The following is a 27,838-nucleotide window of genomic DNA, read 5'->3' on the forward strand; positions in this document are numbered from 1 at the left end:
TGTGTGAGTGTGTGTGAGTGTGTGTGTGTGTGTGTGTGTGTGTGTGTGTGTGTGTGTGTGTGTGTGTGTGTGTGTGTGTGTGTGTGTGTGTGTGTATGAGAGAGAGAGAGAGAGAGAGAGAGAGAGAGAGGGAGAGAGGGAGAGAGAGAAGAGCAGAGCAGAGGCCAATCTTGTGTGTTGTTCTGCAGGCACTTTATTTCTTCAGATAGGATCTCCCACTAGCCTGGAATTTCCCAAGTAGGCTAAACTGCATGACCAGCAAGTCCCAGAGATCTGCTTGCCTCCTTCCTCTACTGAGATTACAAGCATGCATTAGCATACTTTACTTTTTCACATGGCTTCTGGCTGTCAGGGTTCATGTCCACAGCTTGCTTGTCAAGCACTATACTAACTGAGCTACCTCCTGGCTTTAGATTACTGTTTCTGTAACAATTATATAAAAACCAGACCAACCTTATCAGAAACCATGCAAGCAAACAGATAACAGAATAAGCTCTTTAGCATATACAAAGAGTTTAGTCAATGTAGGCCTCTCATTAAGCAATAATAAATTCTAAACTGAAGACAAAACAGAACACTTTTTGGAAAAACAAACACATGTGAGATAATTTGGCTCACAGTAAATACTGACCATATTACTTTAGACCTAGATAACCACAAAATAAATAAGGGAATAAAAATGCAGCTAAAAACACATGGTATAAATGAAATGAAATACCAAAATACGCAATTAGTCAGAAAGAAGGTAAGAGTAGAGAAAAAAAGGAAGAGAAAGAGAAAAGCATACTTATGGTAGGTTCTTCAACCACTTCAATAATTATGCTAACTATAAGTAATTCAAGTACTCTAGTCATAAGGTTGATCCATAGATTTAATTTTAGGGAAGTGTGATATAAATATATGATATCAACAGCAACACAAAGAATAAACAAATGAAATGAAAGAAACCCTCTACTTTAGACTTAAAGATTCAGAGATGAGAGCTAAAAAACTAGGGAAAGATGTTTCAGATGTACAGTCATCACTTGAGAAGAAGACTTGTTATAGAGCCTATGTGAATTTACTGAAAGGGAATTTGGGGGTCAGAGTTACTCGAAAAGATATTATCTTTGGCTAAATAAAGGTTACTTCATTTAAAGACATTAAAAACACAACTGTGCTTAGGCTTGACACTATAGCTCCACAATTCATGAATGAAATAAAGTAAAATAATTTAAAGAGACAATAAATAAATTTGTGCTTGAAATTTTTTATTTCCCTGTAATTGATTAAAAAAAAAAACAATGGATAAAAGCATCAGTAAGGGGATTGGAGATTTGAACAATGCGTCAAAGTAATTGACTACTTGGCATTTTATTAAACACACTAGGTTTAAAAAAAAAAAAAACCCAAATAAATGAGAATCTTTTACGGATGTAATGCAATTAACACCTACTTTAATTTCTGTTGCTGTGCTAGAATATCATGACCAAAAGCAACTTAGGGGAGAAAAGATTTATTTATATTAGGTCACAATTCCAGATCACAGCCATCACAGCAGGAGAGCAAGACAGAAGGCCATATCCAGATTCAGGCTACACCACGGACAGCACTCAGAATATCCTTTCACCAGACTGGTTTCTGACATCCCGCAAGAACAAACATGTCTTATAAACTGAATGTCAGTGTTTGTCACAGGAGGCGTGAATCACATCCAAGAACAATCCAGAGAACAAAATGCACCTGAGGTGAAAGGCCCTCTGCCTTTTCTCCTGAAGCCCCTCTCACTGTTCACCATGAGGTATTGTTTTCTTCCGACAAGTTATATCAAGCTAATGTTACGGAAGCATTTTTCCCAATTAAGATTCCTTCTTCCCGGATGTGTCAAGCTGACAAAAACTAACCGGCACAGGGTTTTATACAGAGTAAGCAGTCGTCAAAGCAGAGGAGGAGGAAGTATTTGCCAGCGCGTCATCTGTTGTAAGCTTGATACCCTTGATGTATGAAGGACTGAAAAGTGCACCTAACCTAAAAGTAATCCAATCTTATGTGTATGTCTAAAATAAGTGAGTCAACTTTAAAAAACTAATTACATGCATATTCATGCTTATTGAGATACTATTCACAATATATAAGATATAGAATCAGCCTAGAGACCCATCAACAAATGAAGGTATAAAGTAACAGTATATTCTAAGTATATTGAAGGTATAAAGCAACAGTATCATTCACCTGTAGTGAAGAAGGAAGCCCTGTTATCTGAAGGAAAATACATGGAATTGGGGTGCGTCGTGTTGAGCCCAATAAGCCAGATACAAAGTCAAGAAGTGCATGTTTTCTCTTACATGCAGAAATACACAAGTCAAAATATCTGAAAGCAGAAGAAGGACATAAAGAACTATGAAGGGGGTTGAGGGAAGGACGGTGGGAAAGGACAGAAAAGAAGATGGCGTCTTTATGCACAATGTATACATGTGCTGAAATGTCACAGTGAAACTCATTCATGCATGCAATTAATGTGTGTTACAATGACGACACTATAAAGAAAACTTGTAGAGAATGAGCTAGACCAATGGCTCTTTTTATGGTCACTGATCCCATCTAATCCCTTTCATAAGAGCTTCACATTCATGACCTAATCAGCAGCCTCTGTCTCCATGAGCAAATGATTTATTCATCAGCAACGGATATGTAGCAATAAAGACGAAATTATTTTAAGCTGCTAGAGGAAAACATCCATAGCTAATAATTTCAGTATTAAGCCTCTTCCTGTGGGAGGAGCTTCCACTGCACTGAGGGATCAAGTTCGTCTTCAAAACAATCCAGCTCCTGTTCCTTGGAGAGCTCCAGGAAGACCTGGGAGAAAGAGAGAGAGAGAGAGAGAGAGAGAGAGAGAGAGAGAGAGAGAGAGAGAGAGAGAGAGAGAGAGACAGACACACACAGAGAGACAGAGAGAGATGAGCTAAGATCATATTGTTTCTTTCAACACTGAGTTCAAAGGCCATGCATTTAATCTTTGAAAGGCAAAGTCACCGAAATTGACCCACCTGCTCCAGGGTGGATTGTGAGAGGCTGTACTCCTCCAAGTCAAAGCTCTGTTTAACTGTATAAGGATAACCATATGTTAGGACTCTTGTATGTTAAGTCTTGTGTGTTTACTAAATTACTGCAAGGCCCAAATAGCAGCAGGGAACCATTAAATGAAGTGACAAACATTCTTTTTTTCCAAGCGCGTTAGACAGCTGTAATATGCACAATGTTTGCTTTGATTTGGAGGAGAAAGAGACGGTGCTACGTTTGCATGCTATGCAGATTTTAAGATCCGCATCAAGGGACACAATGATGCCTAGAAGACTTTCTTCCCCAAGTGAACCATTGACTCAGTAGACTTGGCACAGAAGCAGGTTGCAGGGAAAGAGACATTTGAAAAAAAGAAAAGAAAAACAAAGAGACAGCCTCAAAGGTCATCTAACAAGCCACAAAAGCATTGAAAACTCTGTTTAACCAATTTATACAGAAGGATAGTTTGTCATGATAAAATGGTATATAGGTTTTTAGTGGAAAGATACCACCAAAAACTCCCAGAAGAATCATGGCAGTATTGTTAACCTTAGGAGTACTATGAAGGATCACATGTCCCAGAAAGTTTAGGTGCTAAATTTAGACTATGGAATGAAGACACGTCAAAGACAGCTTTGGATGTCACCAGCGGAAACCAGAAGATATCTACGGGTCAAGAGTTGGCTATCTCTTCTTTAGTAGGGAAGGTGACAGCCAAGAGGAGATGTTATTGAGCAGTACAAACAAAGGGCTCCAGGGATAAGTCATGCAAGCAGACATGAAAACCAAAAGGTGGACAAGAGAAAGCCGTGCTAGAGGGATGAATAGAGTGTTTGAATTTACACTGAAGTCCTCCAATGATACCAGATTATTCATACTTACACAGGAATTTACAGATCATTATTGGTCTGAGTCAATAAAATAAAATTTACTTTAAATTATATACTTTTAATATGATCTCTAAAAGGAAATAGATTTTAGATCTAAAGAGATGTAACCTTCAAAGTATAGTGAGTTTTGTCTTATGTGCAAAGTGAAAACAAAAACTACAAAACAAAAAAGTGGAAGCAACAACCCTTGTCATGCACATGCCCATACAGAACAAGCTGACCTCCTTAGTTTCCTGCTTCTATATTTGAAAATGAACTTTGAGTGTTCCTATTTAGCACAGAATGCTCTAATTCTTCTTCTCACCACTGTGGATTCTCTTAAATTCTGGATGTCACCAGCGGAAACCAGAAGATATCTACGGGTCAAGAGTTGGCTATCTCTTCTTTAGTAGGGAAGGTGATAGCCAAGAGGAGATGTTATTGAGCAGTACAAACAAAGGGCTCCAGGGATAAGTCATGCAAGCAGACATGAAAACCAAAAGGTGATTTTTTGGGATTATTTGCCCTCAGAGTCTCATCACTAACTAGCCTCTTACCTGTCTCTAATTTGAAGAAGGCTTGGGATAAAGGTTGCACATCCTCCCTGGGCAGTTTATAGACCATCAGAGAAGAGTACCTGAGGAGAAAGGAGGGCTAGGTTGGTCTCTAAGCACGTAGGTCAACATGTATGGCATTCTCTGCTTCTGTTCATAAGGAAGCCTATTTGGCACAGTTGAATGTATTGAGAGTGAGCCAGTTGGCAAGGAGGATGAGAATTGGTTCAGTATCTTGGACTCCTTGGAAGGACATGGGTAGGACCGGTCTAAGCAACATTTGAGACTGGTCTTTCCACCTGGTCTCAACTGGGAACTCAGGCTTCTTATTCCATCTCAGACCGTCCTAGAATTTCCAAACTGGGTAGGAATCCAGGCCTATTTAGTACAGAGCCCACATTCAGGCACCTCCTCCTCCAACTCTCAATGTTATTCTCATGCAAAAGGGATTCTGAAAGCCAAGTATAAGTCCTCAAGAATTGAAACCAAGTTTTCTTCAGAAGGGCCCAGAGTTCATCAACTGATGGTCAGGTATGTATTTAGCTACCTATTGTCGACACATAATCAGAACAAATTGATTTGATCTCAAAGGATTTATTTTCTTTCATTTACAGAGCATTCTATTTCACCAACAGTGTTTATTATGTCTGTGTGCTATAGTTTATATCAAATTAGGGCTCTTACAAACATGTAAGAAAAGTTAGAGTTACACTCTTGTTTTGTCCACAGTCAACTCTGTCATTATGACCTGGCTTGAGTCTGTATAAAACTTCTATTACTTCTATTAGTAAAGACACAGATGCAATACAATTAGTGCATTCCTATAAATACCAAGTCTTTACCCAAGTAATGCATCCAGCAGATATTCAAAATTTCTCTTTAGATGTTGGGTTGATGCAATATCTGGGGCAGGAATAGGAATGAAAAAGGCATAAGACAAACATGGGAACGGTACCTGAGAACATGCTAGGGCTCCACACTACACAGAAATCTAGGATCTCCTCACTGTTAAGTAGGGAAGTAGCAACTCCAACTCCTACCCATGGAAGTTGATTTGCTTAAAACAGTACCTATTTTTAATGATCAGGATGACAATTGGATAACCTAAGACCAGGACAGAACCTGGAACATAGTAGAGTCACACACATGTGACTGTAGGCGAAACTGCTGGCCAGCCTACAGGGTCACCCACATCATGTCACCTCAGATTCACCAATCAGCCCTCTGTTCTCTAGTATACTTCCAGCAGTACTCCCAATTCAGTCATCTCTGTGTGGCTTTCTTACAGTGTAAACATGACTCACAGTGACTACCAAGCCAAACAAATCCCAGAGGAGAGTGGGTATACTTTGCCAGATCAAAAAACAGAATGTGGACTGGGGAGATGGCTGGGTCAGGAGAGTGCCTGCCGTGTCAGCGTGACAGAACTCAGGAAGTTCAGAACTCAGGAAGACTGGACTTGGCTAAGTGTGTCTGTAATCCCAGCACTGGTTGGGGGCAGGGAGAACTGGGAGGAAACAAGCTGATCCCTAGAGCTTGCTGGAAGCCAGTGTAGCCAAAAGCTGAGCTCTGGCTCAGTGAAAGACACCTTTAGACAAAGGACATTGATTCCAGCCTACAGTGTCGAGTACACATGCTTGTGCACACACACACACACACACACACACACACACACACACACACACACACACACACACACACACACCTCAGAAACTGTGTTTACCTCTCCTGACGAGCAGCCTGGGGGAAAAGTCTCTTGATCTCTGCATTGAGGGCCTCCACCTGTGCAGGGATCCTCACCTTCATCTCCAGCAGGTAATCTTTGCCAAATTTGCTCTTTAGGTGTTGGATGGATCCAATACATCTGGAGCAGGAGCAGGAATTGCAAAGGCACAAGACATATGTGGGAAGGGTATCTGTGAGCATGCCCTGGTTGCCACTTGGTCACTACACCCCAAACCAGAGTCCCATAAATGCTGATTTTCTCAAAAAGCAAACTTGTTTCCCCTGCTCATCACAGAGTGGAGGGGTGTGGGATGAAAACGGGCACCCACCTCAGCCTTCCAGACACCATGATGGCCACCCGGTCACACACAGCCTCTGCTTCTGCCATGTAATGTGTGGTCAGGAGGGCGCCCCTCTCTGTGTTTGTGAAGGTGGCCTGGATGGCCTGCCTATATCATCAAAAGAAGAATTTCAATGCATGGAAATCCTCCAACTCTTCTGGATATTCTAGAGAGGAAATTCCACACGGCAGAGATGGGAACCAATCAATGCAGACTAAGCAAGATGGAGCAACAGAGGAAGAGGACTGCTCAGTCAGTGTCCCGAGAAACACTGGCGATAGACACATCAGGGGCTGTCATGAGGAAACACTTAGAAGGACAGTTGGAAGACAACATTCTAAGTAGAAAGGAACTATATATGAGGCAGATAAGGAGGACAGACTGAGACAAGCAGTTACACAGCTCCCTCCTGGGAACCTTCTGTGTTGAGGAGCCATGCAGAGTGTGCACAGTGACAGCAGGCAGGAATACAGGCCTCGGGAGCTGTGTGCCAGCCAGGATCAGAGTTGCTGATTGTACTAACATGAACCCTTTCACAGCCACAAGCCTGATCGAGCAGGTTAAAACTGTACAAGGAGTGAATTCTACAAAGGATACAGATAGTGCTGGCCACACTTGGTTTGTGTAACAATACTGGGAAAATTCAAGAACTCCCCACCAGCTGTGGTTGCAGCCTTGGCGGTGACAGCTCCTCACCACATCTGCTGCTGCCCCTCGGGGTCCATCCCGGTTGAGGGCTCATCCAGAAGCACCACCGACGGGTTCCCCAGGATGCTCAGTGCAAAGCACAGCTACAACAACAAGGACAGCCCATCTGGCACCAGTCTGAAGTGTGCTTGGGGTACCAACTAGCCTTGTTCATACCTTTCTCTTCACTCCCTCTGACAATGTCTTCACGGGAGCCCTCATCTGGTCCTGCAGCTTCAGCGCATCTGCCAACCTGAAGAGAGACAGTGGAGTGTCACAGTCCATTCCGCAATGAAGAGAGACGATGGGAAGACGGGGCGGTGAGCCCAGGCAAGATGGAGGGTTGGGCCCAGGCAGGCAGTTCAGGAAATGTGTAGAAACATTCGACAAGGTTAGGCTGACAAAGGTTGTGGCTCCCCCTACCCAGAGAGATGCATTTACCTTTTGTACAGTGTTCAAACACTTCTGTAATTTAGTTTATAATTAAATGTTAAGTACACTCAATCATTTTCCATTGACAATTAACCATTTCCCTATTTGAAAGTGGAGAAAACTTTGGAAGTTTTCTCTACCCCACCTAGATAAGCAACAGAGCCTTCTACCCCAAATGAACTGTGAAAACGGCTACCTCCAGCCTTCTCCCCGTCACCTGGGCACAGAGACAGACAGGTGCAGACCCCTGTGTACCGTGCAATGGCCACTGCAGCGTCGCCTTTGCTCATCCCCTTCACGGCAGCAAATATCTCCAGGTGTTCCCTCACCAGTAGGTTGGGCCACAGAGCATTTTCCTGAGGACAGTACCCCAGGAATCCCAGAGTGTCTCCTCTGCTGCTCCCTTTCATCAGAACCTACAGATAAAAGGTCACTGTCAGGGAATCTCGCTCTGCACTGATCCTCAAAGTACTGCTGTGACCACATTCAGTGATAACCTCACAAAGAGCTGATTCATAGCATGAGTACATGGACTCAAGCGTGTACAAAGGTGCCGCACCATCCTCAGCGCTGGGCTGGGGAAATGACTCCGCTAGGGAAGCACTTGCTGCATAAGCATGAAGACCCAGATCTAATCCCCAGCATCAGCACCACAGGGGCAGCAGGGCACACCTGAAATCCCAAAGCTGGGTAGACAGTGACAGAAAGATCCCCAGGGCTTGATGGCCAGCCAGTCTTTGCAAATCAGCAAGTACAGGTTCACTGAAAGACAGTCTCAGGAAGAAGGAGTTGTTGAGGAAGACATCCAACACCAACCTGTGGGCTCCACATGCATGCTCACACATTCACACACATGAACATGTACACACACACAAACACAACACACAACGAGACAATCACTTCATGTCTGTTAGAAAGGCTACTATCAAAAAGAGGGAAGTTAAATGATAAGGAAGTGGAGAAAATGGAACTTTTGTGCACTGTTGGTGCAAATGCATATTAATATTGCCAGTTATGGAAAATAGTGCAATATTTCCTCAAAAACAGCTGAGGTATGATCTGGAGAGCCTACTTCCTGGGATGTGTCCAAAGTGATTGGAAGATTTTCTTCTATTTCTTTTTTTCCATAAAGTGACATTTTCAGTCCTGTGTTCCTTGTTGCACTATTTTCAATAGAGAAGACATGAAATCAAACAAATGTCCATTGAGAGATTAGTGGATTTTCAAATGCAGTGATATAGGCACAACCTATATCACTTGAAAATGTGAGGGTCTTCTTTTGTCTGTGACTACATGGATGAACCTAGAAAATATGTTCTGCTTTGCTTTCTACTGCTGACATAAAGCACTGACCAAAAGCAACTTGACAAGGAAAAGATTTATTGGGCTTACACCTCCAGATCATTGTCCATTCTTGAGGGAAGTCAAGGCAGGAACTCAATACAGGAACTTGGAAGCAGAAACTATGGAGGAATGCTGCTTACTGGCTTAATTCCCCCTGGCTTGCTCAGTTCCGTTTCTTATACAGTCTAAACCCACCTTCCCAAACGTGGTATTGTCCATAGTGGTATGGGCCCTTCCTCATCAATTAGCAATCAAGAAAATGCCCAGCAGACATGCTCACAGTGCAATCTGATGGTGGCAAATCCTGAGATGAGATTCCTTCTTTCCAAGTATGTCTAGGTCTGTGTCAAGTTGACAAAAACTAAGCATGTCCATGTGGGATGTGAAATAAGGCAGGCACAGAAGACAGCCACTGCCCGACTTCATAAATGCACATGCAGTTTGAATAAGTTAAACTTGCAACAGTGGAAATGAGAATGATGGACACCAGAGGCTGTAGGAAGGGGGAGAGATAGATCTAAAGCAGCAGTTCCATAAAGACAGGAAGAATGAGTTCTAGTGATGTATTTCATAGAATGAGGACTGCCACAAGCACATACAACAAAGTGACCAGTATTGTGAAGTGGCTGCTCTGTTAATTAGCCCGATTTAATCATTCCACATTGTACACAAGTCAAAACATCACATCATACCGTGAAGATGTCCAAGTGTAATGTCAGTTCAAAGTTTTTAAAGATCAACTGATATTTTTAAACACTGTGTGTATGTGTGTTGGTGTGCGTGTGGGCACATGCATGCCACAGTGTGTGTGGCAATCACCTCAAGTGCCAGGCCTCACCGTCTTCCTCATACAAGATAGGGTTTCTTGTTCACCACTGTGTCCCCCTGGCTAGTTGGCCTGTGAGCTTCCTGGGATTCTCCTTTCTGCCTTCCATCTTGCAGCATGAGCCCTGGGATTGTGCTCTACAGCACCCAGCTTCACGTGTGTGTACACAGACTCAGGGTCCACATGCTTGTGTGGCAAGTACTTTACCCATTGAGCCATCTCTCCAACCCTAATTATTTACTGACTTGTGTGCACGTGTGTTTGTATGTAGATGTGTGTGTGTGTGTGTGTGTGTGTGTGTGTGTGTGTGTGTGTGTGTGTGTATTCATTTGGTGGCCAGATGGCAATCTAGAATATCATTCCTCAATCACTGTCCACATTTTCTTTGCTTGTTTGTGTTATATGTGCTTATGTGTAATGTATGTATGTTTTCATTTGAGTGTGTGCATATTGCAGTCAATGTTGGGTGGCTTCCTCAAGTGCTCTCCAACTGCTCTTTGAGACAAGATCTGAACCTGGGCTCATTGAGTCAGCTAGGCTGGTTGGCCAGTGAGCTCAAGGGGCCATTTGTCTCTTCCTTCTCAATGACGGGATTATTGATGTTTACTGCCATGCTATCTCCTTATGTGAGTACTGGGATGTGAACCCAGGTCCTCATATTTACACATCAAGCCCTTTATTAACTGAGATATCTGCTCAGGTCCTACTTTGGGTTTTGAGTTTCTCATTTTTGGTTTTTGAGCTTCTGGGCTGGCCAGCAAGCCCTAGGGATGCGGCAGTCTTTCTCCCCAGCTAACTGTGTTTTTAAAAAAAATAAAAATGAACCATACCAGACTTATTGAATCTGACATAGCTGGGGTCTCAAAAATATTTTAATATTACAATAAAGTACCTTAATATAATTGTCCAACGTGACAACTTATTTTTGCTGTAGGTATGCCTTAAGCTTTATTATGATAATGATCATGAAGAAACTTTTTTCAAAATTGATATTATGCTTAAATATGTCAAAAATTACCTATTGTAGGCCAGACTCTAGAAGGTAGAACCAACACTTGCTAAGTCCTGTTGAAGTGGGTTTCCCTCTTGCCTCATTGCAGACATTATCCTGCTAACCACAACCAAGGCATTTGTTTTTGCATTCCTTCTGTGTCCCAGATACTCCTCTGTCCAGGGCACAGGTCAATCTAACCAGTATACAGGTCTATATGACACCTCCACCCTGTAGTGTGGCCAGCAAACAACAAACTGTGAAAACACAGTCTTTTGATTGGTTCTTTGATAGTCATATCCAAGAATCTGGGCTGGACACTAACAAGGGAAGGACTTAAGGCTGAGTGGTTTAAGAATCTGTCTGCTTGCTAAATTGCCATGTCAGGAGAGAAGAAGGTGCTAGCTTCGGAAGGACACATTTGGAGTAGATCGAACAGCAGGAGCAAAGCCCTATAGCAGGGTGACATTGGATGCATCCTTGGCCAAACTCAGAGGACAAAATAAGTGGCACAGAGCAGAGTGAAGAAGGACACAGGGACAGAGGTTCTGAATGCACATGAAAAGCAGATCTTGAAGTCAGTCACAGAGTAGACAAGTCACTGAAGTAGTTAATCTGAAGAATAATGCAGTCGAAAACAATCATACCGGCTGCTCTGATTAAACCCATTTCATAACACTCAAATAGTTGGCCATATCCTTACAACTCAAAATACTTCCTTCCAGGGCACCAATGAACAGTCATCTTCTTTGCCCTTTCCCTCTTTTATGAGTAATACAGTACTTCACTGAAGTACAGGTCAGGTGGTAAGTGGCAAGGAAGGGCAGCTGTAGTCAAATGAGGAGACCACTTAGGGTCGGCTGTGCCACGGACATTACAAAGACCAGCTTCTGATTTTCTTATCCACATTGGCTTCAGAGGGACCATGAACACGAGTTTCTCCTCCTTACACAGTGGAATGTTTGACAGTTGCATTCCTCTCTTTCTTCTTCCTCTCTGACTTGGCTACCAGCACTCTCTTCTAGCATAGTCACACAGACCTCTGCCTTCCCTTGGACACTTTCTAGAACAGTTTTGATCTTGTCTCTTTTCCATGTGATCACCTCTCTTGGCTAATTCTGAACATTGTTTGCCTGGCCAGTTTGCTTCTGAGACAAGTGATGAGTTGGCAAACAATTCATATTTACAGCCATGCTTCTCCACTCTCTGGCTACTCTAAAAAGCATCTTATTAAATCTGTACTGGGAAAAATTTTAGTGCAATTGTATACATTCCAGTATTTGTGAATTGGTAATAGTACTTCATGAAGATGAGTAAATAGAGAGTTTGTTTTAAACATTTCTATTCAAGATTTTGCAGTTGTCTGCTGAAATGCTAATGTTCATTTAAAATTATAATTAGTGGATTATGTGGTCCAATAAACAGCATCTGTCAAGATTTTCATGATTACTATTCTGAGGATGAATAACATTCCTTCTTGGTAGACTCATGGGAAAGAGACGGCTTCCCCAAATGGCTTCTAAGCATTTATGTTTATACTCAGAGATAAGTACTGCTCCCAGCCCTTGGTCAAAGAAGGTTCTTTTTGCAGTGGGATGAGATTCATAGCTGGTGTTGACATGAAATGATTCTTAAGTGCTCAGACCTGGATGGAATATCTATGTCATCCCCTCCAACCCTTAGGGAACAGAGAAACAAAGAAGAAAGAAGAAGGTAGAGGAGGAAGAAGAGGAGGAGGAAGAGGAAGAAGAAGAAGAAAAGGGAGAAGAAGGAAAAGAAAGAAAGATAGGAAGAAAGAAAGAAAGAGGAAGGAAGGAAGGAAGGAAGGAAGGAAGGAAGGAAGGAAGGAAGGAAGAGAAGGCTCATGGTGGGGGGTGGAGTGCTATGAACTCCTGGATATGACACAAGCTTTGCACTCATGAACTCATGGAAGCTGCAGTTACCTACACAAGACCTGTAAACTTTTGGACCTGTCAACATTTCATCATGGGTGGAGGAGAAGCTCAGGAGGCCCACCCCTTCCTGAGAGACTATTGGCAGTTAATAGTGGCTAGTGATGTAGCTGATGAGTATGAACTGATAAGTTGTTCATACTCCAGTAAATAACCCCTAGTCAATGCCGATGCAAGCAACCCTACTGAAATTAATGTGTCATGAAAAGACATGAAGCAGGAGGGAGACTTTTGGTGAACAAAAAGAGTTTCAGTGTGAGAGGGAAGGGGATTGGAAAGGCTAATAGTGTGAATATAATTAAAATGAATTATATTACACATATATAACATTACCAAAGAATTAGAAAGCATCCCCATTGAATGGCCAGAATCTGTGTCACTGAAAGTAAGCACTTGTTTATAATTCAATATAATTTTTTTTAAAACCTTGAATAATTATTACATTTTTCAAGTTGTCATCTGGATACTGTTGTATAAAACACTACCTGTCATCTACCTACCTGTCCGGCACTTGGTTTTGCTTCTCCAGTTATTATCTTAATGGATGTGCTTTTACCAGCTCCATTGTGTCCCAATAATCCTACAACCTCACCTGAGAAGAAGAAGACACATTAGTAATGACAGTGACTATTACAAACCTCACTGTTTGATGAATGCTATGTGATGTGCCTTAAATACAATTTTATATTGTTAATCGTCATATTATCTAAAAGGACCTGAATAAAATAGGCATGAGAGGATCAGGGATGGAGAGTTGGCTCAGCAGCTGAGAGAATGTGAAAGGACCTAAGCTGGGCTCTTAGCACCCACAGCAGGCATCTCATAACCTCTTCTAACCTCAGCTCCAGGGGATCTGATGCTCAATCTAGACCTGAGAGCATCTGCTCTCTCAAGTTCAACACCCACACACAGACACACCATATACACATCATTAAAAAGAGTAAGTCCTATAAAGGATCATGCTCGGGCATAATAGAGACTACATATTAAAAACCCTTAGTAAATACCACATTTCATGGAGAAAAGTAAAAACATGGCTCTAGTATCAAGAAAAGGATTGGGTGTCCAGTTTTACCCCTCTTATTCCATGTACTATTAAAAATTTCAACCACAGAAATTATATAAGAAATAAAAAGCCAATTAGGTCATCCCTATTAGCCAACAATATGAATCTATACATAGGAAGTCTCTAAAAATTCCAAAAGAAGATGAGAGTAAGAAGATAGGAGATCAGCATACAAAACAGGGAGCTTCTCTTCTCAATTTAAATTTGTTTATTTTATTTTATTTATATGGATGTTTTGTATGCATTTATGCCTGTACATTGCGTAAGTGCCAGATGACTGTGGAGGTCAGAAGAGAGTGTCAGATCCCCCAGAACTGGAATTACTGATGGTTGTTAGCCACCATGGGCATACCAGTAACCAAACGCGGTCCCCTGCAAGAGCAAGTGGTCTTAACCACTGAATCATCTCTCCACACCCCAGTAGTGTTTCTATACATCAATAATGAACATGCTGAGAAAGAAGCTCTTTACAACAAGTACACAAAGTAAGATATATAGCAATAAACCTAACAAGTGGGTGAAAACAATCTCTATAATGTAAAGTATAGAATAATGGAAAAAGGAACTGAAGACACTGAAAAATGAAACAAAAAGATGAAGTGAAAACTGAAGAGGGACTGCTAAATACTGGATAGACGGTGGACAGAGAGTGGGGGGGAGGGGAGGGGAGGGGAGAGGGAGGGGAGGGGAGGGGAGGGGAGGAGGGGAGGGGAGGAGGGGAGGGGAGGGAGGGAGGGAGGGAGGGAGGGAGGAGGAGGGGGGGGGGAGGGAGGGGGAGGGAGGAGGAGGGAGGGGAGGAGCAGGGAGAATTTGGATGGCTGGATATAAATAGTATACCACATTTGCACTCATGGAAATGTCAGAGTGAACGGCATTAACTTGCACAATTAATATGTATTATTTAAAGAAAAACTATATGATGCTATGGGTCGGATAATGATCTTGATGACACTGAAAAGGGACAGGAACTTCTGAGTTTCAGCCACTTGCCCAAAGCCACCAGAGGAGTGACTAAGTCATACTGTGTCAGAGAAAGGCAGAAGTCAGCAAATAGGTTCCTCTTACCCTATGGTCAAGATATCAGGATGGAATAGCAGAAAGCAGGTCAGTTCCCTGGTAAACACTATTGATCATTAGAAAAGCAACAACAGTGACTAAATAGGTAGACCCGTAATTTAGATGGTTCAGCAAATAACAAAAACGTGTGATTTCTCATGTCAGTCTGACTGTGTCCCTATTCAAAGGGAAAATCATTTCCATCAAAATAGAGACAGTCAAGGTCACTCTACTGGAGGAAAAAGAAATAACACAGCTTCTGAAGCATGCAGAAGGGACAGGGACTCTAACGTTTGGAGGGTGCTCCTGAGCAGAACCTGTGCCCAACCTTTTCGAACACAGAAAGAGATATTTCTTGTTGCTAACTTCTTTTTGCTCTTAGGAACAAAGCATTTCTTCTTTCCCTTGTACTCCTTGCGAAGACAGCTGGCAATGATGGCTGGCTTCTGCAAACAACAAGACATGCCAGTGAGAGGTTGTTAAAAGCATAAATCGCATCTCAAAACCAGTTTAACTTGGTCTTGATGTTTCTAGCTATTTTTAGTGCAGCTATAATCTATGTAATCTCATTGATGTCAAATAAATAGATATTTTGAATCCCAGAACTTTCTGTGCCTTGATATGGGAGCATAGGAGGAAATACATTTCTTGTGTTTTAGTAATATTTTAAAATATTAGTGAAACACATTTGCAACTGTAAATTTTACCTAAAGCCCATTAATTTAGAATCTAATAATGTTTTAAAACAATATAAATGTTATTATTGTTTTACACATAAGGCTGAATTGTTAGCCTTCAAAGAGAATTGACTTCTCATCTCACTGGCTTTCTTTGGTTTACTGAAGGAAAAGATCTACTCTAAAAATAAAATAAAATAAAACAAGAACAGGTATAATAAAGCCTATCATTTACCTCTGCTTTTAAAGTGCTAATCCTGTACTTTACTGTACAGAACATCTTGAATATCATTCTGTGGGTGGTGAGTGATTGTATCAGTTTGGGAACAATCACTAGGGTAAAAAACTCATTATCAATTGAACAGCATCCACATTCCAGCTGGGAAGGTGGGCTCATCTTAAGCCATGCTAAAGAGATAGGTTTAACAGTTAGTTCTGGCTCTGGCACCTCCAGGAACCCTCACCCGCAGTACAACAGCTTATGGACTGCAGCTGTGTAAAGGCCTCAAACCTGCCATATTTTCTGAATTGTTCCGAAAACTAAAACTTCTTTTCTTCCATCTGTTTTCTAAGCATGTGTTCCTTAACTTAACACTTTGGGCTTTTCTCCCAACATTTGGACTTCCTTGTTCTTTCTCTAAAGCCCCCTCCCTGAAATATGGCTGCTCATCCACTTTGTGTCTGAACTCCACGACAGCTTCAAATGCCGTGAGTCCTTCTGCCCTCCATTCTCCCTTTCCAGACACCTGCTGTGGTATCACAGTCTGCCTGCCATGGGGGTTTTCTTTAAAACTATAATAAAATTGTCATTATGTTTCCATATGCACGCCATCTTAGATTATTTTAGTAATGAGACTTAGAAACCCCAAGTGCATCCCAGCTTCCACCGAATCACAGTCATTCAGAAAGTAATGACAAGGTAATCTAGTGTACTTGTTAGTGTTTGAAAGAGCCCAAAGGGGGTTACAGCTTCCAATGAAAGGAATAAAAAACCCACTGGGACATCCTATGGGTGTTAGACCCCCGGAAAAACTCAGGCCTCCGGGGTCCCAGCCCAGGACCTCGGTCACCCCAATCACCAGGCAGATTCAAAAACTTGCTGCAAACCGCATGAGGCTTTATTGTTGTTTAACGAGCTAACCCATGTTAGCTCCGGTCTTTCACCCACCCGCCATGGTGGATGGCTAGCAAAGACAGCTCGAACCGGCTGCCGAGAGATCTTGTAGGGCAGCATAAGGGGAGTGTCTAGGGGTACGCACAAGCTCAGGATTGGTGTGCCTCCAGGCTTGGAGGGCTTGCCCTGTGTTGATTGGCCAATTGGTTGTTATGGCCCATAGGCCCTCCCAGGGTGGTGGCTATGCTCTGTGCGTCATTGCTGTGCACTTGTCTGTAAAGCACACCCAGAGCTGTAAATCATAGCTCCACCAGCTAACTTCTGATTGGTTTCTTGCCACGAGGCAGGCATCTGACTTCTAGCGACTAGGACAAAGTCATGGCAAGCATGTGTTATTGTCATGGCTGCTGAAATGGGGAGCTGGTCCCTTCATGGGGTGCTTAGTTATAGAGCAATAAAGAAAGAAACTTGCATAGTATCCGAGGAACTCAGAAAGCTTGGTAAATTTACAATGGCTGAATGAAAGGACAGCAAAAGCAGTCACAGAGGTGGCTATTTCCAACCATAAAAGCTTTAGTCACAAATTTGAAGTCTGAACTCATATTTCACTTTTATCACTAGACTTGCAACTTTCAAATAGACAAGATAGCTCTTGTGATAGCTCATCCATTATCAGAGATTAATGAACCGGATTGACAAAACTTAAGCATGGTGAAATAGTCAGACTGAGTATCTCTGAACCTCACATTTTCAACCAGGACCAAGTGCAGTAAGATTTTTTTTTTTTTGCCAAGAATGCAAATGTACCGAAGAGTAAGGCTGCTGGTCCCTGGGAATGAGACCAAGTCAATGGCCAATCAACGGTGGCTTTATCACCACACATTCAGGAAAAGTGCTCATTTCTTTTAAGAGTACACGTGAAGCAGTTGAAGGTGTTTCTTATTTTAAAGTGGTGTTCTTGAACACATGCCTTAACTGCAAAGAGATGTAAGACACTGCTGTGTGAGCTGCTTTACAAGGTTTACCTCTTGGAAGTCAACAGAAGTCAAAGCATTTGCTGTCCGTTCTCTTTCTAGACGCACATCTTCGTCTTCCCCTTCTGGTTCTTCTGGATTGTTAAATACACGATCAGTTCTTGGAGAAATTCTATAGACAAAGCAATCCATTAATGACTGATTCTTGGGGTCCGTGGCTGTATCAAGACCAATTTTGTTCTCATTTTATATTAGAGTAGATTGGATGGACAATAAATCTTTAATAATAATATCCATCTTTTTGTCAGCAAATCCATTTCCCTCCCACCTCAACAACAACTGGTGAAAGAGTCACCAAGTAAAGTTATTGCCTTTTGCCTCTTGTCAATTCTCTTTATTATGGACACATTGTTTTTTTTTAACCTCAATAGACAGCTTCATATGTAGGGTTTACCAAACAAATTTCATATCACAGCTAATGGAATAAGTACTCTGGGTATGAAATGAATACAGATTATGAACATTGTCAAAAATGTTTTTGGAGTGATGGACCAGAATGCTCAAAATCAATTCTAGTTATGTGAATAGGCAAGTCCCTTCTTTGGGATGTGTCAGAGGCATCCTTGCCTCTCTATTCCGGCTCACACTTTTATGACAAGATAATTACATTGGGCTCTCTTCCCTTCCTCCCTTCCTCATTGTGGTCAAAGATGATATATCAAAGGTTGACTCTTCTACCCAACTTTCAATAACAAAGATGGCACTAATGTTGGAGTAGGCTAGCCAACCATTCTTATTTCACTAGAACAGAAGTGTTTTGAGACCTGGGATGCACAATGGCGAAACTGGAAGGTCCCAGGCAAGTGGAGATTCATTTTCTGGGTTTTTGTTTGTTTGTTGTTTGTTGTTTGTTTTGTTTTTTCAAGACAGGGCTTCTCTGTATAACAGTCCTGTCTTTCCTAGAACTCACTTTGTAGACCAGGCTGGCCTCAAACTCACAGAGATCTACCTGCCTTTGCCTCCCAAGTGTTGGGTTTAAAGGCATGTGCCACTACTGCCCAGCATTTCTTGCTATTTTTGTTTGCTTTTACATTTATTTAGTTGTTTATTTAGTGTGTGTATATGAGAGAGAGGGGGAGAGAGAGAAGTGGGAAGAGAAAGAACAGTTTTCAAGAGTTTGCTCTCTCCTATCACAATGTAGGAACAGGGGATTGGACTCAGATCATCAGTGTTGGTGGCAGGTGCCTTTATTAATTCAGCCACCCCACTCTGCCACACAAGTGGTGATTTCCAAATGTAGAACCCAAAAGTGAATGAAAACACAAAGGGACTAGTACTATTCTCGTTGTGTTCTTGAGTCTTGAATGAAGCAACCTCACTTTCAAGCTTTCCTGATACCTAATCCCATTTCTTTTTCTGTTGTAGGTCGATAGAAGCCGCACATGACCCACTGGCTAGGCGCCTCACTCTGTCAGCAAGAGAATAATTGTTGCCATCATAATCACCTCCCCCCAATGCTGTGGCCCTTTCTGGATTGACTGTGTCCCTTCAGCTCTCCAGTGCACAAAGCAGTTGTCATTCAAATTAATCATGTTGTATGTGATGATTCTTGAACCTCTCCTGCAATCAGTGACAGATGAAGCCTTGGATTTCCTGTGTTCTCATTTTGATCATGGTACCACAATCATCTTTAAGATCCAGAACTCATGTTGTGATCATTGCATATATGTTCCCATAGCTCTCTCTTCACCACATCCTGATGGACAGGGTGTCTATGAGAACTTCTATGTTGCTCTTATACAAAATCATTCAATAAAGAATACAACACCATTTGATTTCTCCAAACCTGAAAACAGGATCCATTCTCATTGTTTTCATTCCAAGCTTGCTTTCCAGACATCGAAGAATAACGAGGAAGATGGCAAAATGAAGGAAAGACTAAGGGAAAAGAGACATTGTCAATTAGAAATACCAAATGCTAGCATCAGAAGTAAACTGCAAACTCTCAGCCTTCTACAGATGTATATGGGACAGAATGGTTAAAATTTCAAGAATTGTAATTCATTCGCTTATAAAACAAGTCAAATCCAATTACATTACTCTGTACAGAAACATTGGAAGTATTTCTGTACAGTGTAATTAACACTATGCTAATTACATATGCATTGAACTTCATTCATACTTAGTTTACATTGTATGTATGTATGTATGTATGTATGTATGTATGTATGTATGTGAGTGCATGCATGTATGTATGTGGGTATGTGTTGTGGAGGTCACAGGATGACATCAGGTGTTGCTCTCAATCACTCTCCAGCTTATTCACTAAGCCTGTATTTCTGTCCCTCACTTGAACCCAGATGTTGTTGGTTCTTGAACACAGCTGGCTAGACTGGGGAATCCCTTATCTCTTCAGAGATACCATGCCCACCTGGCATTTAAGGGAATACTGGAGAGATACACCCTAGTCCTGACTCTTGTACAGTAAGCAGTTTATCCATTGAGCCATATCCCCAACCCTCTAGAGCAGTGGTTCTCAACCTTCCTAATGCTACGACCCTTTAATTCAGTTCCTCACATTGTGGTGACCCCCAGCCATAAAAATATTTTCATTGCTACTTTATAACTGTAGTTTTGTTACTATTATGAATTGTAATGTAAATACTTTTGGAGCTAGAGGTTTGCCAAAGGGGTCTCACCCACAGGGTGAGAATTACTGCTTCAGACTATGTCTTTAGAATTGGAAGATGCAACTTATTTTGTCACTGGATTTTGATTTAAAAAATTGACTCTATACTTAGAAACATATTGTTTTTCTGGAACTTAGTTACATAAACCATCTTCATTTTAAAATTAGGGATGGGGGTGTTGTTCAGTGACAGAACATTTGTGAAACAGGTACAAGTTATAGATTTGATCTCCACAACTGGTTTGCTTTCCCTCCAAAAATAGGATCAAGAAAGCCCCCTTGCAGCATTTACTTAAGGGCCTCTAAAGGGGTTACTTACTACTAGGAACAACAGAAAGGTATAGTCCGATGTTGCCTCTTCAAGACCTATATCACAAAGTGCACAATACTGCAAAAGAAAGGGCAATTTAAATACAAAGGTTTATAATTAATAAATTTTATCCAAACATGAATAGGCCATGGGCACAAAGGAAGTACCAACTATTAAATATGTAGCAAGGGCTTGCATTTTTCTCACATCTGGGAACCATGCAGCTTTCTCCAAAGGATGGCATTCAATGTTTGGGGTCAGCTCCTGAGAGAGCCCAGGAAACAGAGGACATAGTTTCTCCCAGAAGCTTCCCCTACTATACCCATGGCCCTTGGTGATGTCCATTCCTTCCTAAGATCCTCCTCTGAAAGCTCTCAAGGGCAAAGTGATTGTCATTTTCAGGGAATACATGTGGTCTGTGGGTAAAGCTGGGATTGCTGCTGGACCAGCTCTAGTTAGTGTCTCAAATACAAAAATGTAGCATAAAAATTGACACTACCCATCTCCCCAGTAAATAGCCATAAAGGCTACAATTTTATTTGTAGGTAAATGGAGCTATGGTCTCCCCTCAGGCAAAATCTTCTTAGTTCAGTTAAGAATGTTCTACCTTTTTAGTCTTCCGAGTACACATTTTTAATTTGAGGACAAAGCTTTTCTAATTGACCCCCCCCACCCCCATTCAGAGACACTTCTACAAATGTTACACATTTCTTACCTGAAAATGTAGCATTGTGCAGCCTACCAGAGTAGCAGGCGGGATTAGGGCAATGATACAAAACAGTAAGTCGTCTAGAAAGTAATCAGTAAATATCAAAAGTATAGAACAGAGAGCGACCTAGAAGAAAATGAAATACACGTATTAAGTTCTTTTCTAAAATGCAGTGTAAGGGCTAAGAGATGGCTCAGCAGTTAGAACACGTATTGCTCTTACAGAGGACCTGAGTTTGGTTCCCAGTACCCATTTTAAACAGTTCACACCTTCCTGTGACTCCAAGGGACACAACACCTTTTCTGGCATCTTTATTGGTGAACATACACAAGTAAATATGTATATATTACATGTATGCATAATTAAAAAATAAAAATAAATCTTAAAACCAAAAATTTAGTGTGTTTTCAATTTAGAGAAAGCTTGCAATGGATATATTCTAATGTAATTTCTATTCTCATAAACCAGGCTAAAATTGGCACCACCAGAAACTTTTTTTCCTAGACTTAGCTAAACATATTTGGCTTGACATTTGAAATTTGGCAAAGCTAGGCAAGTATAGGATCCAATGTGTAGATTAAAGTTTCTACATCCAGTTTCAACCACAGAAGAACAAAAATAAAATAGGTTTGCTGTTGCCTAGGGAGTTAAATAATCAAAGAAAATAGTTTCAAATTGATCAGAAGCAGCACTTTTTAAGATTTTTTCCCCCTCAGATATATTGATAAGAGAATCTTAGGCATGTATCATGTCTCTAGGTAGAACTGTTTTATAGGATAGGCCTGGATTTCTCTTCTTTTGACTTTTACCCTGTTTGCCTTTTCTACTAAAGAAGAAAAGTGCATCTTTAGGAAAATATCATCATTAAGAAATCTTACCCCTTACTAACTTTCAGGAATTAATCTCTACTTCATATATGCTTTTTAAGGTTTTTATTCTTCAATTGTGTGAATGTATATTTTATATACATATATATATTTCATCTACATGTTATTTTATTCAGTTTTATGATACTCTGACATACATCAGTGTCCATGCTAACTTGTGGAAATAAGTGACTATAAACTGTTGCAGTTAATTTGTATAAAATGAAAATATGAATAGTGTGTCAAATATAATTTTAGTTGGTCTTAATAATAAAAAGTCAGAGTCAGATATTGGGGTTAAAGCTGAAGATCGGAGAAGCAAAGCGGCCAGCCACTAGAGCTTTCTCACCTCTACCAGTGCTCAGACCTAAAGGGCCATCCTGTCCTCAGACTGCATCTCCAGACTGCACCATTCCTCTGACTACAATCTGTCTTCACCAAACCTCAGACCTCCCTGAGCTCCTGTCTCTTCCCGCCTTATCGTCCTCTCTAATGCTGGGATTAAAGGTGTGGGATCCCAAGTGCTGAGATCACCTTTGTAAGAGCTCTGTTTCTCTTTTAGACTGGATCAATTTTGTGTAGCTCAGGGTGGCCTTGAACTAACAGAGATCTATCTGCCTCTGATTCCGGAGTGCTGCGATTAAAGGTATGTGCCATTACTGCCTGGCCTCGGTGGCTAACTAGTATGGCTACCTTTGCACTCTGATCTTCAGGTAAGCATTATTTGTTAGATCATAAGCAAAGCTGATCCACAGTGTATCAAGCTCTCCAGTGCCTCAAATAAAAAAATATTAGGGGAGAAGATTAATTATTATTTAACTCACTGGGAGTAGAGACTAAATAATCTGCATGTTTTCTTCCTTAAATTCTAGTACAGAGAGAAAAATCAAGTATTTGTGAGACACTAATGAATTGAGATATTCAAAAATAAAAGCTGTAAAAAATACATACAAGTCACACATATTCTCTTATAAGTTTATTCTTAACAAGGAATTTCTCACTCAAGAATCATATTTTAGTTTTAGATTTTTAAATTAACAAAATTTATAGTCTTCTGAAAATTCCATGTCCTTTGTGCCTCAGTTAATTCTTTTTCCTAAAAGGAATTTTAAAACAATTTCTAGGTTTATTTTCTGATTCTATAACAACTCTGTTACCTTTAAAGAAAGTAAAATGGAAATAGAGAGAGAACTTTTAACATATGTTGTACATCTCCATAATTATATCATGGAACAAGTGAAAATTTCTCATAAAAATACATGTAAAATATTTTAAAGTATAATTAGTTTATCTTACACCAATCAAAAACATTAAAAATATTAGTACTTAACTTCATCATAAGAATAAAAACATAGTAAGCATACTTACAATATAGAAGCAAAATGACCAAATGCCACTATTTTTCCTCCCCTTTCGAAAAAGGAATGAAATCACATAAGTCATAAAAATAATTGACATGGCATAACCACCAACATACAGAATCTGAAATCAACAGGAATATGAGAATAAATACTATGGTATATGAAAACATTTGAATATATTAATACCAAGAAACAATATCTTCATGGTACTTCATCTATAGTAACTTAAATATCATAGAGTGTGGTAGAGTGGGTGGCTTAGAATTCTCATTTCTAATCAGGAACATCATAAAATACAATACACAAAACCAGGAGAGGCAACTGCCAGTTTTCTGCAAGCAAAAGTTGACATATGACAACTAACTAAAAAAACAACAACTGAGAATGCTTTGGTGTGCGGTGAGAGCTCTTGGCCTACCACAGTCCTTGATTGGCGATAGTTACACAGATGGACACTTGTATTCTCAGTTTAGAGTCTTGGTTTCTGTTGCCATTTAACTGGAGCTTTGTGTGTGTGTATGTGGGCAGTGACAAAAAAAAGTCTGAGAATATGCAACCAGTGTTACTGGATCTCATAGCTAAAGTAGTCAAAGGGATCTATCTAGTCATGGTGGCACACATCTTTAACTTTAGCATTCTGGAGGATCTCCATAAGTTCAAAGCCAGCTAGGACTACACAGTTAGACTCTGTCAAAAAAAAAAGTTGTAGCAACAATTTTATGTCAATTGTATTTAAACTACATTTTAAGAAAACTTTATAAAAAAAGAAAATATTAAAAACTAAAAGATTAAATATAGGCAATAGATAATCCCACTTTACCAGCAGCCAAAAGAAAAAAGGGGTGGAAACCCACACACAATTTCACCCACCACCACGAAATCCAAAACAAACAAGAATGAACAATCAATGGTCATTAATATCCCTCAATATTAATATTCTTAACTCGTCTATAAAAAGACACAGGTTAGAAGAATGGATAAGAAGACAGAATCCATCCTTCTGTTGCATACAAGAAACACACCTAAACTTCAAAGACAGACAGTACCTAAGAATTAAAGGTTGGGAAAAGATTTTCCAATCAAATGGACCCAAGAAACAGTCGGGGGTAGCAATCCTAATATCCAACAAATTGGACTTTAAACTAAAATCAATCAAAAGAGATGAATGAGGTCACTTCCTACTCATCACAGGAGAAATCCATCAGGATGAAGTCTCAATTATGAACATTTATGCTCCAAATACAAAGGCATCTACATTTGTAAAAGAAACATTACTAAAACTGAGATCACACAGAAAACCTCACACTTATAGTGGGAAACTTCAACACCCCACTCTCACTACTATACAGGAACACCAGACAGAAACTTAATAAAGAAACAAAGGAACTAATAGAAGTTATGGCCCAATTGGGTTTAACAGACAACATAGCAAACATAGCAACATAGAAAACCTCAACAGGTACAAAAAAGTTAAAAATGACCCCCTGTATCTTATCAGACCACCATGCTTTAAAGTTAGAATTCAACAATAACACAAAATGCAGAAAACCTACAAACTCATGGAAATTAAATAATGCCCAATTGCACAATTCCTGGATCAAGGAAGAAATAAAAAAAGAAATTAAAGATTCCCTAGAATTCAATGAGAATGTGGACACAACATACCCAATATTATGAGACACTTTGAAAGCAGTGCTAAGAGGAAAGTTCATAGCGCTAAGTGCCCACATAAAGAAACGGGAGAATAGTCACACTAGAGAATTAACAGCACAACTGAAAGCTCTAGAACACAAAAAAGCCAATGCACCTAGGAGAAAAGACACAAGGAAATAATCAAATTGAGGGCTGAAATCAATAAAGTGGAAACTAGGAGAACAATACAAAGAATCAATATAACAAAGAGTTGGTTCTTTGAGAAAATCAACAAGATAGACAAACCTTTATCCAAACTTACCAAACAGCAGAGTGAACATGCAAATTAATAAAATCAGGAATGAAAAGGGGGACATAACAACAGACACAGAGGAAATCCAGAGAATCACCGGGTCATACTTTGAAAACCTATAATTCTCAAAATTCGAAAATCTAAAGGAAATGGACGATTTTCTGGATGGATTTCACTTACCAAAGTTAAATCGAGAACAGATAAGCAACTTAAACAGACCTATAACCCCCTAATGAAATAGAAGCAGTTATCAGTAGTCTCTCAACCAAAGAAAGCCCAGGGCCAGATGGCTTCACTGCAGAATTCTACCAGAAATTCAAGGAACAGCTAATACCAATTCTCCTCAAAGTATTCCACACAATAGAAGCAGAAGGGTCATTGCCAAACTCTTTTTATGAGGCTTCAATAACCTTGGCACCCAAGCCACACAAAGACACAACTAAGAAAGAGAACTACAGACCAATATCCCTCATGAACATTGATGCAAAAATACTCAATAAAATACTGGCAAATCGAATCCAAGAACACATCAGAGAAATCATCTGCCATGATCAAGTAGGCTTCATCCTAGGGATGTAAGGATGGTTCAGTTTATGAAAATCTATCAATGTAATCCACCATATAAACAGACTGAGAAAAAAAAAAACCCACATGATCAACTCACTAGATGCCGAAAAAGCCTTAGACAAAATACAACACCCTTTCATGATAAAGGTCTTGAAGAGATCAGGAATAACAGGAACATACCTTAACATAATAAAAGCAATATACAGCAAGCCGACAGCCAACATCAAATTAAATGGAGAGAAACTCAATGCAATTCCTCTAAAATCAGGGACAAAACAAGGCTGTCCACTCTCTTCATACCTCTTCAATATTGTCCTTGAAGTCCTAGCTAGAGCAACAAAAGGAGATCAAGGGAATACAAATTGGAAAGGATACAAATTGGAAAGGAAGAAGACAAACTTTCACTATTTGCAGATGATATGATAGTCGACATTAGTGACCTGAAAACCTCTACCAGGGAACTCCTAAAGCTGATAAACACCTTCAGCAAAGTGGCAGGATACAAGAATAACTCAAAAAAAAATCAGTAGCCCTACTATATACAGATGACACATTCACGGACAAAGAAATCAGAGAAATATCACCCTTTACAATTGCCACAAACAACATAAAATACCTTGGGGTAACACTAACCAAAAAAGTGAAAGACCTGTACCCTAAAAACTTTGAGTCTTTAAAGAAAGAAATTAAAGAAGATACCAGAAAATGAAAAGATCTCCCATGCTCTTGGATAGGTAGGATCAACATAGTAAAAATGGCAATCTTGCCAAAAACAATCTACAGATTCAATGCAATCCCCATCAAAATCCCAGCACAATTCTTCACAGACACTGAAAGAACAATTCTCAACTTTGTATGGAGAAACAAAAGACCCAGGATAGCCAAAACAATCCTGTACAATAAAGGAACTCCTGGAGGCATCACCATCCTTGACTTCAAGCTCTATTACAAAGCTATAGTCCTGAAAACAGCTTGGTATTGGCACAAAAATAGACAGGTAGACCAATGGAATAGAGTTGAAAACCCTGATATTAACCTACACACCTATGAACACCTGATTTTTGACAAACAATCCAAATTTATATGCTGGAAAAAGAGAGTGTCTTCAACAAATGGTGCTGGCATAACTGGACGCTGGCATGTAGAAAACTGCAGATAGATCCAAGTCTATAGCCATGCACAAAACTTAAGTCCAAATGGATCAAAGACCTCAACATAAATCCAGCCACTCTGTACCTATTGGAAGACAAAGTGGGAAATACCCTTGAATTAATTGGTACAGGAGACTGCTTCCTGAACATTACACCAGTAGCACAGACATTGAGATCAATAATTGATAATTGGGACCTCCTGAAACTGAGAAGCTTCTGTAAGGCAAAGGACACAGTCAGCAAGACAAAACGGCAGCTCAAGACTGGGAAAAGATATTCACCAACTCCACATCTGACAGAGGGCTGATTTACAAAATATACAAAGAAATCAAGAAGCTAGTTCCAAAACACCAAACAATCCAATTAAAAAGTGGGGTACAGAACTAAATAGACAATTCTCAATAGAGGAATCTAAAATGGCTGAAAGACACATGAGAAAGTGTTCAACATCCTTAGCCATCAGGGAAATACAAATCAAAACAACTCTTAGAGACCATCTTACTCCTGTCAGAATGGCTAAAATCACAAACACCAATGACAGTTTATGCTGGAGAGGATGTGGAGAAAGGGAAACACTCCTCCAATGCTAGTGG

At 40.3% G+C, this 27,838-nt stretch overlaps 1 protein-coding gene across 1 annotated transcript in view; it reads right to left on the reverse strand.

The window, feature by feature from the left end:
• Window positions 1-1,436: 1,436 nt before the first annotated feature.
• The window catches only part of LOC100773221 (ATP-binding cassette sub-family A member 8-A), a 69,663-nt gene continuing 43,261 nt past the window's right edge, over window positions 1,437-27,838 (reverse strand). Inside the window, exons 24-38 of the mRNA XM_035448162.1 lie at window positions 23,590-23,703; window positions 21,362-21,481; window positions 20,656-20,724; window positions 19,494-19,585; window positions 17,699-17,819; window positions 15,211-15,328; window positions 13,261-13,352; window positions 7,903-8,063; window positions 7,393-7,468; window positions 7,225-7,319; window positions 6,517-6,636; window positions 6,186-6,326; window positions 4,466-4,545; window positions 3,027-3,082; window positions 1,437-2,835 (exon numbers count right to left, since the gene is read on the reverse strand). Of these exons, the coding sequence (XP_035304053.1) occupies window positions 2,737-2,835; window positions 3,027-3,082; window positions 4,466-4,545; window positions 6,186-6,326; window positions 6,517-6,636; window positions 7,225-7,319; window positions 7,393-7,468; window positions 7,903-8,063; window positions 13,261-13,352; window positions 15,211-15,328; window positions 17,699-17,819; window positions 19,494-19,585; window positions 20,656-20,724; window positions 21,362-21,481; window positions 23,590-23,703 (1,554 nt within the window). The 3' untranslated portion in view covers window positions 1,437-2,736. The remainder of the gene's footprint in view (window positions 2,836-3,026; window positions 3,083-4,465; window positions 4,546-6,185; window positions 6,327-6,516; window positions 6,637-7,224; window positions 7,320-7,392; window positions 7,469-7,902; window positions 8,064-13,260; window positions 13,353-15,210; window positions 15,329-17,698; window positions 17,820-19,493; window positions 19,586-20,655; window positions 20,725-21,361; window positions 21,482-23,589; window positions 23,704-27,838) is intronic.

The sequence above is a fragment of the Cricetulus griseus genome, chromosome 7 (genome assembly GCF_003668045.3).
Source record: "Cricetulus griseus strain 17A/GY chromosome 7, alternate assembly CriGri-PICRH-1.0, whole genome shotgun sequence".
Lineage (NCBI taxonomy): Eukaryota > Metazoa > Chordata > Mammalia > Rodentia > Cricetidae > Cricetulus > Cricetulus griseus.